Source organism: Rattus norvegicus, chromosome 8 (assembly GCF_021556685.1).
Source record: "Rattus norvegicus strain SHRSP/BbbUtx chromosome 8, alternate assembly SHRSP_T2T, whole genome shotgun sequence".
Classification (NCBI taxonomy): Eukaryota; Metazoa; Chordata; class Mammalia; order Rodentia; family Muridae; genus Rattus; species Rattus norvegicus.
The window spans coordinates 12,001,335-12,014,812 of record NC_141541.1 but is presented as its reverse complement, the minus strand read 5'-3'; the positions used below and the strand labels follow the sequence as shown (position 1 = coordinate 12,014,812).

At 40.5% G+C, this 13,478-nt stretch overlaps 1 protein-coding gene across 5 annotated transcripts in view; it reads right to left on the bottom strand.

The window, feature by feature from the left end:
* Positions 1-2,860: 2,860 nt before the first annotated feature.
* The window catches only part of Trpc6 (transient receptor potential cation channel, subfamily C, member 6), a 106,946-nt gene continuing 96,328 nt past the window's right edge, over positions 2,861-13,478 (bottom strand). For 3 of the 5 annotated variants that reach the window (NM_001429128.1, NM_001429127.1, NM_053559.2), the window contains 3 exon segments: positions 2,861-5,075; positions 5,945-6,020; positions 7,437-7,520. In NM_001429128.1, coding sequence (NP_001416057.1) covers positions 4,924-5,075; positions 5,945-6,020; positions 7,437-7,520 — 312 coding nt within the window. In that variant the 3' untranslated portion in view covers positions 2,861-4,923. 5 annotated transcript variants of the gene reach the window in all.

Genomic DNA, 13,478 nt, shown 5'->3' with positions numbered 1-13,478 from the left:
TGACACACATACACTCCTGCAACCCCACACAGTGACACAGACACAGTCCTGCAACCACAGTCACCTGACAGTGAGTGTAGATACAATCCTGAATCAACAGACTGAGTACAGACACATTCCTGCAACCACAGACAGTGAGCACACATACACTCCCGCAACCACACACAGTGACACAGATGCACTCCTGCCACCTGGAGACAGTGACAAAAATATACCTTGCCTTTTTGTGTTTGTCAGAGCATCAAGAAAAGAAAGAAAACCAGAGCCTTGGGAAGTATTAGTGATGAACAGAGTCAGGGAGGTTGTGAAAGAGATCCCAGAGAATAGATGGCCCCATCTACAGTGCAAGGACACAGTGAACAACGGGCGTTCATGAAGCAGGAAATGCACCCCCCAACTTACTCCTCTCCTAAATGTAGAAAATTCAGGTGCTATCTACAAACTGCTCACTTTACTGGCATTGTTTAATAGCAGCCCACACAGACTAAAACACATCTCTCTCCTGTTTTTCTCCCACATCCCATGTAACACTGTAATTACTTATGATAACTGTGGTTAGCATTTGACCTGTTTTCTTTTCCATCAAACAAAATGGCCTCCAACATGTCATCTTCAAAAGGGTGAAATATTTTTCTTGTAGACAGGACATGAATCAAAATCTCTGTATCCACTTACTGTAATTATCTATAAAAATAGCATGATATTTAAAATGAATAATCACATTGCTGGATAGCATAAACTTAATTACACACAAATCTCTGTAAAAGTTGATTTCAGAACAAGAGATAGTCTTACTATGACCAACTTTATTCTGAGGTCATGAGTGGCTATTCAAAGTTGGTTCTGCTGGGATCATAGAATTAAAAGGCTTTTAAAATAATGTGTGGGGTTGAAGATTATAAAGTTGAAGTAGCTATAGCAGATGGAGTAGGTTACCACTTTCGAGGATTATATGCAAGTCCCTGGACATGACTATTTTTAACAAAATCTAAAATCCATATACAAATCAATACACTTAAACAAAATCTTGAAAGACTTAAAAATTGAAAAATTATCTCTAGAAAGTTCTATAGGTACAAACATAAGATAAAAGAGAAAAAAGTCAAGCAATCATTTGAACACACACACATGCACACATTCACATGTACACACACACACACAGGTACACACACATACACAGAAACACACACAATGAAATTCTAAAACTCTAAGTCTCATTAATCATCTATCTAAACATCTGTTCATGATTGTCTGCTTTTCATCAGACTTAAAGCAAAATATGTAAGTTGAATTATTTTGTATTTCTGAAGGCTCAATGCCACAGAAGGTTTGTATTAAATAAACCTGTAGGTTGGTCTGTGTACTCGCCTGTGTTTTGTTACAGGAGATTCAGTAATGAAGATGTGTAAGTAACAAAGCAATTCCCTTCTCCCCTGTATCTACATCCACTTGAAAGCAGATTTTCTACTGATCACAACTTTCCTCATCATAGGCTGTCATCTGCTTCTGGGCTGGACGTTGAACACTGGGTACACCAAAATTTCTTATCAAGAGATTAAACATAGTATGAGACTGCACCTCCAGTCAGTGGAGAGTACCAACAAGGGTGTGGGACCTGTGTCCTTCACTCCTGACTCTGGCACTTCTCTTTACAAGTTATTTATACTCAAAGAACTTGTTTTTTCTCGTTTCCAAAATAAGCATATGATTTTTATAAGCATGAAGTTTGAGTAAGTGAGATAATGGATGTGGTGGTTATGTGATCAAATTGGCACAGTCTTGAGTCATCTCAGAAGGGAGTCTCAGTGAGGAGATGCCTAGACTAGACTAGTCTATGGACATTTTTATGAGAGATTATCTGAATAATGTTTACTAGTGAGGGAAGACCCAGCCTACTGTGGATGGCACCATTGCCTGGGTTTGGGCCCTAGACTGTCTGATTAAAGGAAGCAAGCTGAGTAGGACACATGCGTGCACTCATGTCTTTCTTCCTTCACTATAGGTGTGATATGACTAGCTGCCTTCACTTCCTGCAGCATTGATTTTCTGCTGTGACAGACTGTGACCTGAATTGTGAGCTGAAATAAACCTGGCTCTCCAAAGGTTTCTTTCTCTTAGGTTGTTTTGACACAGCAACGTAAGTGAAACTTTGGTAAAAAACAAGAGTGAAAGCCTGGCAGGAGACACACGCTCAGTAATCCTTTCTCCCAAATGTGTGCTGTCTCAGTTCCATTTACATTCAGTTTCTAGGAGGTAGGTTCTGATCATTTGTTCCACAGGCCTAGAGCATGAACTAGTTTCTCGCTGCTGTGTCTAAACACCAGACAAGAAGCAACTTCATGGAGAAAGGTTTAATTTTAGTTCATGGCTTGAGGGAGTATAATGTCATCATGGCAGGAATCTCATCCTGAGTGCTGGACCTATCACATCATATTTGAGAGGAGCAAGAAACAGGGGACACTAATAAGGATAGACCTATAAACTTTGTGCCCTGCTTTTCAGTGATTCACTTCCTTCAGCAAGGTCTCACCTACCAAAGGTTCCACAGCTCCCCACTCCCAATAGCACACCACTTTAGGGACCAAGTGTTGGAACAAACAAGACTGTGGCAAACATTTCACATTCAAACCACAGCATCTAGTAAGATCATGCTGGATTTGTGTCATTTCTCAGATTCAGCCATGAAGTGAGGGGCGAAATCATGCATGATCACACCACAGTTTTTGATATGCTCACTAGCAATAAGTCCTCCAGTGAGGGAAGGGCTAGGCAGGAAGGAACACCTGTTGGCTGTAATGACAGAGTCATTAATGTCTCTTCCACGTGGTGCCCAAGTCTCAAAAAGGAGCGAGTATCTGGCATAGGTGCAACATTTCAACTTTATTTTAGCAACAGAGGTGTCTGTGATGTGGATAAGGGTCTTCAATTACTTGTGTTTATAAAAGCCAGCGATCCTGAGATTTTTGTCATATTTAGTGTCTGTCTTCAGTTTTAAAAGTCATATTATACTCTGGTATCTTTTCTTGATGTTCTAACTGAAGGAAAAACCAGAACAGATACCAATTGAGCTGCCCTCTGAAACACCTGCTGACCTCAGGATATTTATTGTGACCATGTAAGAGAAGGCGATTAGATGGTAGTGTCTTTCACTGGGGACCCACAGCCATGCTGTCCACCTCTTTTCTGGAGAAGCCTGGAGTCAAACCGAGTCATTGTTCCATGGTCCTTGTCACGGAAGCCAATCTCTTCATGACACGCAAAGTCTATGCATGTCACATTATTCAACTTGTGGATATGGCAGTTGGTTTGAGGTGTTTTGGGGGGATGTATTTCACAATTTTTAGTTAAATATTGCCACACACCATTTGAAGATGGACCTCTACTTTGTCAGTGTAATGTTAATCTATAAGAAACCACAAATACAAAAACCACTAAATATAAAAATTCAGCTGTGTGGTCTAAGCTGATTCTCCAGCCATATTTGGTGATAAACAGATTTTCTGTTCTCTCCACCTTTAAGGCAATTTAAAAATGTGCTTCTGCTCAACTAGAAGCAGTGGTGTGGCTAACAGTAGGCATCATCTGAAGATCATTGGGTAAAATGATAACCTTCATGGCTGTGTTTTACTTGTTTAAGATACTGGATTAAAGCATCGGTAATTATAACAACCAGCACTGAGTGAGTTGTTACATGTCTGTTTACACATCTGTTTACATATCTGTTTACATGTCTGTTTACATGTCTGTTTACATGTTTGGGAGCAGAGTGGACCACACTGGTAGTAATAGACTCAACGCTTGCAAGTTACCATAGGACTACATATACTCAAAGATTGAAAGTGGAACTTTGTAAATCCCTCAGAAAAAGCACAGAATTGTGCTGTCAAGGAACCAACACAACTGTAATAAAAAGTTCTTATTCAATAGTAACTTTTAGCCACAATTTAAAAAGTCATAATAAAGAGATTTTGGGGATTCACTCTAACTACAAAAGAAGGCAAGAATTCTGTATATATGTATATACTTATGCACACACAGATTTACATAAATGTGCATGCATACATACATATGTACTCAAGCACAGATATACACACACATACATACACAAACACACACATACACACATAGATACACACATACAAACACACACACACACACACACACACACACACACACACACACACACACACCATGTTTCCTAGCCAAGAAAACCATTTTGCTTGTTAAGTGTAATGTTTTTAAACAGGTGAGGCAGAGAATTGAACACAGGCATAGGTATATTTTGCTTTGGTTTTTAGATTTGGTCTCATGTACCCCAGAGAGTCTCATCCTGTAGCCATGGATGACCTTAAGTTCCAGACCTTCCTCTATCTGTCAAGTGCTGATCTGACAGGAGTTTGCCACCACACAAGGCTCTAAACAAAGTTGAAACAGGCAGCATCAATTATATTAAGGACCTATATGGTGCTTACGGAACATTTTACATTATTTTCTTCCATATTCCATGGTTGGAAGTCCCAGGTGAACGCAGATGCCTGAACTCACTCTGTCAGGGGAACCACACAGAGGCACAAGGAACAGTATAAACTCTTCTGAGGCTCATTCCCTAACAGGAAAAACCCCGCCACCTGAGGCCCATTCCCAGGCAAACAGAGGAGACATTCACACCAGCAGAGTTACCCTCTCCCACCCAAGAAAGCTATCCAGCGAACAAGCTCTAAGGAACCGAGCAGACTTTTCAGCATATCCACAATCTTTAGCCTCAACAATGCAATTTAATCACCAAAAACATTGATATTAGGACTCTAAATGATCCAAGTTACCAGTTAACATACTTTTTATCATTGGCACTTAAAAAAATAAGTCAGAAAATAATATGGCTTCAAGTGGAGAAATAAATATGCGTTTCTGAGGGGCCGTGCATTATCTGCGGCTTTCCTCTTGTTTTGACTCTAAAGACAGTCTCTCCCCAAGCTTTCTAATGAGTTCTGCTAGGTCCTCTGTGTTCTGTGATTTTTCCTCAAGGAGTTCATAACGGAGACTTGAGATGTCCTGCTTAATTTCCTTCAGCTCCCCTGTGAAGAGGAAGAATCAAAGGAAGTTAAATATAAATAAGAAATGAAGTTAACTATGAATTCTAAATGCAAACCAATGATTCTAGGTTAGGATGAAAATGATCCTGACCACAGTCTGAATCTTTTGAAAGGAAACAGCATGCCAATTCGAAAAGGGTTTTTATTTTCTCAGGCAAGAAAAGGCATTACAGCAAAAGTTTAGTTATCTGGAGACGTGAAGAGTTGTGGAGCACCCCCCTCCTTTCCCGGGCACCTCCACCAAAACCCCATAAAATTAGTGTTTCATCTAGCCTGTGCCGTCTCTGCAAAAAGAGTTTGTTCCCGGCTGTTTTGTGCCTTTGATGGCTTGGTCACAGATAATATTGACTGTTACTTGACAAGATCTAGAATGGCCTTGGAGACTCACTAGCATCTGGACCAGTAAGGGAGTTATCTGTGAGGGACCAGAGTGCCATGGGAAGATTCATCTAACCTGTGGGCTGCACCAGTCTCTGGGAAAGGATCCCAGTGGAACCAAAGGGAGAGTGAGCCCAGCACAGCCACTCATTTCATCCTCCTTCCTGACAGCACATAGTAAAAGAGCTGCCTCCCGTGCCTTTTGCCAGTGCAGTGGACTGTCCTCTCTCACTGTACTTTTTCAGCATGGTAGACTGTCCCCTTAATCAGTGGACCAGAATAAACTTCTGTTCCTTTAGTCACTTTGTTAGGTATATTGCCTCAGCAGTGGGGAGATCTATTAACACAGCCAGAGAGAACTTATTCTGTATGTCCTCCAGAGGCTCATCTACTGTGCCCAGCTCTCTCTTACCTCCACATCTCCACACATCCCCAGCTCACATAGGAAAGCTGTGTCCTTATGGTCAACTCACCTTCGTTCACTTCATCACTCTCCTTATCAATCTGGGCCTGCAGTACGTATCTTTTAATGAGTCTTTTCATGATTTTCTAGACAAGAAGAAATCCACTTCAGCCTTATGTTCATGCAAATCTCTCATTTGAAATAGGGTTCTGGTCTACCTGCCTTTGGAAATGATGGCTATCAAAGCTCAGGTAAGATTTAGCTCACAAGGAGAATGCATTTCCACATTTTATTTTTCTTATGAAAGCAACTGTCACATTACTCGGGCTAATGACTCAAAGGTTAATTCTCACAAGGAAGAAGACAATAGAGCAAACATTTAATTCTTTGGGCTTCTTCTTGTATTATTTAACAGTAAAGCACAGACTTCCTGTCAGATGGGTCAAAGATTTGTGTAGAACTCTGAAGAAGTAAGGAATTAAACAATGTCCAGTCTTCCACCCTACCAAGAATTTTAGACACTTTTGATTATATAGTTTCTTTAAAAACCACCTGTTTCAATAAAATAAAGCTTCTCTAGTGTCTTGGCTTGTGTATAACTATAAATATATATTAAAGGTAAATTAATAGACAACAATTGTATAGACATGTTTACATTACTACACCAAAAATTACTGCATAAAACCAAAACTAAAAGGTAATTAATTCACATGAGGATGTGGTTTGGTTTATAGATGCAATGTTTTTAACATTGTAAAAACAGAAATAAATATGTTTTAATAGTGTTACTTACAAAGGGAAGTCTTAAATGTCCATCAATAGTAAGGTGGGGTTTTTTGCTAAATTTCCATTTACTTATATAAAAGAATAAATCCATTGATAATCACAGGAATATATGTCAGAGTGAAAGCACCCACTGTAGAACTATTACACAATTTACCATTAGTTCATCTGTATAACATGCAACATATGCTGTAGAACATTACCATATATAAAATTGTACACATGCATACACATATACAAGCAGCAGATACGGTCTATTCACAAGTAGACCATCTTTATTTCACAGTGGGAGAAGGTGAGGTAAATTTTGCTCTGGTTTTATTTTTAAAGGTTTACATTTAAAATCATGCATATGTATGTGTATCTGTGTGCACATATATTCACAAGAGTGTAGGAGACCTTGAAAGTCAAAAGAGTGGGTTAGATGCCCTGGAGCTGAAGTTATAGGTTGTTGTAAGCTGTCATGTGGGTAGTAGGAACCAAACTTGGGTCCTTTGTAAGAGCAGTATGTGCCCCTAAGTTGAGTCATTTCTCTAGCCCCTCTTCCTTGTTTTGTAATGTTGGCCTTCTACAAAGAAGCTAGGCTCTAAGCTAGGTGATTATCTGTTTATATATCCCCTATTTGGAAAGTACCAGGCATATGATAGTTGCTCCATAAGCACAGGATACAACCTTTGATGTTGAAAAATATCCTGATATTTCATTTTAATTTAACAAAGTTCAGAGCTTGAAAGCCTGAACCTAACCAATATTTACATCTTGAAGTACTCTGAGCTTACCTGATACTGTCTTGGAGGATTACTGAAGCTATTTAAATGGAAATCTTCTGAGCTCCTTGTACTTGATTGTTTGTTGTGTGCCAGCTACAAAGAGAATTAGACACTCTGATTTAATTCGTATTGTTAGTTACTGTGTGACAGATTATTAGTTACACACGTGAGCTAATGGTCTGGTGCCTTCCGATGAGCATATTTGTATATAAGGCTCTTTGTTTTCATTCCATAGTACTCTGTCTTATAAGATATAAGAAGTGGCCTGACAAGAGTCTTTGATCACTGCTGCTACTAAAGATTATGTGTGGAGCCCCTCAGACATTGTGGCTCTCACAATGTTCTCACAAGAGTCATGTTTTAGCCTTGCAACAAGTAGGTGTATGGTACAAGGGGAAATACACGTGCTGGGGACTTTGTGATGATGTGCTGATCTGCTGGTGAGAACGCATTCACTGTCTGATTGCCAAATCTGCACCTACCCTAGACACTCAATAGAATACCAGGGGCCTCACCAAACAGAACTCAGATGCTACAGAAGCTCTATGAGACCGTTTCAATTCGGGGATCTGGACAGTGTCCCCTTCAGTTGTACTTGCTACTGAACTGCCATTGTGGCGATTTAAAGAAAGAAAATGAATTTTGGCAGTACACAATAAATGGAACCAACTACATTCACGTGCAAAGATGCTGGCTGAGGATTCTTCAAGGCATTTTTCTTCTAGGAGAAAAACTTATTTTTTTTACAAATAATCTTCAGCAAAACAGAATACTTCTAAATCTATATCATGGGGATAAACTATCTTCCAATGGAATAAGACTTTTCCAAAAGTCTGTGAAGTCATCCATTGTTTAGATTCCCTAATAACATCTGAGCAGCATGCCTGCTTTCTAAGCCCTACATGTTGATAGCAGCCCCACCCCACTCAACAGCCCCAAATTCTTCAAATCAAATGCATCCCCATGGAGGGTCAATGGGAAAATCACTACAATTAACAGTTCATAAGCAGACAGGTATTAACTCATACCCATCCTTCTCTGGCTAGAAGATATAAATTTGTTATTTCAGGAAATAATATTATCATTTTTCCAATACATCAAAACAACACAACAAATAGTTATTTGAAAATTGAATCGGGCAATGTAATGTGTAAAAGGAACTGTACTCAAATGTGCAAAAAAGCTTTGTTACCACTTGGTGGCACAAAATCCTGCTTTATCATCTGGCCCTGTGCTCAGCTGCCTTGCTGGCTCTAAGCCTAGAGAGCTGCAGAGTGGCAGGTTTGCTCTTTAGCTCATAAAAGGTAATTCAATTGCCAGTATGAAAAATATCTAAGATTTAGAGATGTAGGCACAATAAAGGCACAAAGGACTGAGCGCAAGCTTTGTTCTAACTATCTGTAAATAGCCGCCCTCTCCAATTCAGAACTAAGCATGGACTGCTCTTAAAAATCCTTTAATTATATTTTGTGTATGTTTGGAAGATATGGAGATCAAATGCATGAGACTATACATGCTACACAGGTACTGTTCCATGAACCACATACAAGTCCTTTTCTGCATGTAGAGAGTTCTGGAGTTTTCTTGATCTTGTAAGGATTAAATTATCAGCAGCCAGGAAAAATCAAGGAAAAAAAGAGCTGGAGGTGACGTACTCAGGCTTCACCAAATGCAGATGTGAGGAGAACTGTTGTGTGCACTGCTGGTATAGAGCTCCTGCTTTAGAACTAAGTAGATGTGGACTTGGATTTTAACTACCACTTGTCTGAGACTGGAATTTAGCCAACGTATTTTACCTGTCTGAGCTCAGAGACCTCCAGTGCAGAATGGAGGGATAATATTGCAAAAGAAAAGGTGCATGGATCCTGCAGCTTAGAATGGTAGGCGTTGCCAATATCCATTGTTGTTATTTTAATTATATAGAGGCATAAGTACATACTGTATGGTTTGAAGTCTGTTCATAAACAGTTCTCATCTACTTGATCTGGGGATAATCTGCAAACCTTGCTTTTGATTCATGCCCAAGGCCATGAATAAGACATTTAGAGAATTACATAGTATTAGTCCCCCATAATCTCCTACAGTCTTGCCTTTCTTATATTTTAAATAGGTTTCTACCACATATCCCTGAGTGGCCTAGGACTCACTCTGTACACCAGGCCAGCCTTGAACAGCAATCCTCCTGCCTCTGCTACTTGAGCATTGGGATTAGAAGCATGAGCTCCCATGCCCAACTTCCCTTGAGCTTAATGAATGCATATGTTTCCAGAACCTTCTGTCATATATTAATGCAAAAAGATTGAGAGTTCTTACAAGGTCATGTAAAAGTTAGCCCTGTATTTTCTCTGCTTGCTTTTTCAGACGATTTGCTTTTCAGTAGCTCCTGCCCTATTTGGTGACTACAAGTCCTAGCTGTAAGAACCATTAAAAAAAAAAACAAACAAAACAATATTCTCACTGAATCCAGGGTGGAGCAAACTACCCGAAAGGCATGAAACCTACTGTGACATCAACAGTGTGTCAGTGACCTATTTTGAGACAGGAGCAGAGCAGGAATTAAAACATCACTCTGCATTAGCTGGTTTATGTGTATAATATTGAATGGCAGAGACTGATTCTCAATTACACTCTTATGTGGCACTACATGTCTGAAAAGCGGAGGCTATCCTCCATTAGAGCCAGTAGACACTCAAAATAAAGCATGTGACAGACAGTAATGAAAAGGTCTTCTCAGTTAGTTTTGAAAAGAACTTTGACCTGGCTCACCCTATTGATTTCATGGTATGCCTGCAGTAAATGGTATGCCCATCCCAGTGAGCCTTTCCATAGCTAATTAAAGACTATAACTTGCGAGCCATCAGAGAGGGATCTTGGATGAAAGAGAAACTGCCATCCTAGAGGCTGACTTTATAAAAGAGAATGAGCTGAGCTTTTGGGTAATGAAGACTGAACCATAGGTGTTCAAACCTGGACCTTTATGAGAAAGGAACATTCCCAGAGGAACCTCCCTCAGCAACACTGGGAAAAGATTATTTTCAATATAAATGGCTGGTTTGAAATTATTTTTTTTCAAATAAAATCATTTGAAACCAGAATCTCACATAGTAAGGAAAATTGACATTTATGTTGATTTGATTATCCAGTAAGCAAGTGTCAAAGATGGTTCTCGAAGTTTGGGACATATCCAGAATGATAGGTCACAGCACATGCAAAATAATGAGCTTTATTATGTCCTGTACAGATGTGAATCATGTGCTCTGCTTATTCTCTTCCTCATTATCCTCTCTCACTCTCCCTCCACACACTGCTCCCCTCAACACTGAGGGATGGCTTGCCTATGAAAGAGGGAAAGGAACAGAGACTGCCTTGGAGAAAGCCAGCCCATTCCAGTGTCTAGATTGCACAGGGGTTGGGGGGCTGGTGGATGATGTTCCGTGTGAGACAGAGGACCTGGAACCTAAAGAATACAGTCATAGCAAGAGCGTGACAAAATCTCAAAGGTCTACACCGAGAGGCTGCTGCTAGTTACAAAATTACCACTCTTTCTTGAAGAAAGACATGAGTGCCACAGTATACAACCACACGAATATCTCTTATTGTCAAATTGACAACAGAATCAATATCTCACCCCAAACTCCACAACTGGATCAACTAAGCCATTCCTGTGCTACCTAGATGTTCACACATTCTTCTTGGTCTGGGGACTGGTTACCATGCCATGACCAGCATGACCTCACCAGGGAAAAGGAAGGAGAAATGGCCAAGTATACATCCCACCATGTGCCTTGTTTCAGAGTTTATTTTGCTTCGTTTAGTCTTCCTTTGAGACTATAATAACTACAGTAAGGAACCAGCCTGACAGGTTCATTCAATTTATGTAAATTCTTAGCCAGAGTGTAATGGGAAAATGAATATAATGTTGAGAATGTGTGTGTGTGTGTGTGTGTGTGTGTGTGTGTGTGTGCGTGTGCGTGTGTGTGTGTGGCCAAGCACACCCAACAGAAGTTAATGTTGGTGCCATTCCTCAATTAATGCTCAATTAATGTATGCTGGCTTCCAAGTGGCTGATGATTTTCTATTATCATTACCATTTTTCCACTTACTAATTCAGTTATTGCAATTATTTTTCCAGACACACCCACTTACATTATTTAGCTGGACTCCTTTCCTTTTTTGTTTGGACCCTTTCTCTAGGAGTTTAGGCCTAGTCTCAGTTCTGTCTCCCTGTGTGACTATCAAATGTGTGCTTGTGTTTGCTCTCACAATGCTAATAAAATAATAAGAACCCACTCTATTCTACTCCAGCTTAGATACTGTCATAAGCACTTTATTTGCATTAACTGAGCGGATGTTCATCGTGTTTGCTGCCTACATCCTACACATGAGGAAGGAGCCATCCCGATAATGTTTCTAGCATAACTCTTACAGCCATGCACTATCCTGAGGAAATCCTTTATAAATATTCAAATATGCTCTGTGTTTTCAAAGTGTTCTTGTCATAACATCAGCACAAGCCCTGGAGCAGGAAGCTTCTGTTGTGACCAGATAGTAAATACTTGGTAGTTGTGAGCCACATACTATTTCTGCCAAATTCTTCACTTGTTTTTCTGTAATTCTTTAAAATGTAAACACACGTGATCACACACATGCACACACATGAATGCACGACACACACGTGTCCCTGCAACAAACACACCAGCTCCCCACAGAGAAAGTAGACCTTGGGGCACTCTTAAAAACATTATTTCACTCTATGCCTCCCTTATCTGCACCATTTGAAAATGCCTGGTGTCTTGGTCAGAAGAGAAGCAGCTCTAAATAGCAAGATGGTGCCAATTCCTCACAACACTGGTGGTCACTGCCCTGAGGGCTGAAGGCTATTTTCCCTTCACTGGCTACTATCTCACTCATGGCCCCCATGCTGCAAACTAAAGCCTCAGGCTGCAGCAGGCCTCTTGGATTCCTGGGTGTGTCATACCCACACCTCCTTTCTACCACCCTTCCTGCTTGGGATCGTGTTCAGTGAAACTTCTTCCAGATAAAATTCCTAATCGAAGTAGGGCTTCTAGCCCTAGGTGCTCTATATTAAGACCTGCGCATCAGGTTCTGGTTTAAAGTAGGAAATGGTTGACAGACTCATGGCAGAGAGGATAAGAAAGGAACCTGGGAGACTGGGGATCATGGTCACACAGTCCTTGAGAATAGCTGTGTTTTGGTGAGGGACATAAAATATTCAGTTAAAAGCAGACAGCAGTGGCCTCCCTTTTGGCCTTTGCTTTCTTTCCTCAGAGCAGCTACACAACACATTATAGCCAACCAGCACAACAGAAGTGCCTCAGAGATGCTTTTGGGATTCAGCTAGCTAGCCATGATTCTTGGTACACGGTCATTCCACTCTCCTACCTTCACAGGGAGTGAAATGACTGCAGGTAAAGCTGTCATCTTGTGTCCAGGACAAGAAAACTCCAAGAGAATCACAGCCACTCACCCTTAACAAACCCCACATGCTGTCTCACTGGGGCAGGTTATACGAGAGGAGGAAAAATGAAAACAACTGTCTTGCTTCGCCCATGAAGCTTGGGGATTTTGTTATGTACAAGTGAACACAGGGCCTTCCGACAAATTGCTCTCTGGATTTGCTTAGTTGAATTTCTCTTTAGTGTCTATTGGAACCTATGACCTATGACTAACAAGGAAGGGAGCAAATATCCTTATCATCGAGGATTTGCTGTCTTCCATTTAGTGTACCTCAAGATACCTAACTCATTAGGAACTGTACTGGCCACAACATCTGTTGAATCCTCACGGTACCTTTGCAAACAGCTGCTTGCTGCCTGACAGACCTCATTAGCTTCACTTGCTCTTCAGTGCAGTTAACACGAACCATCGAATCCAGTGCCTCCTTCCTACCATTAGCCTTGTACCCCACTACCCATCAGTCCCACAGTTTACACACATGCTAATTTCCTTTTGTAAAAGAACACAGATGCATCCTCTCGTCTCAATTACAAAATCATTGAAAGTTGTCAGGGTGCCTGTTAATACTATTAA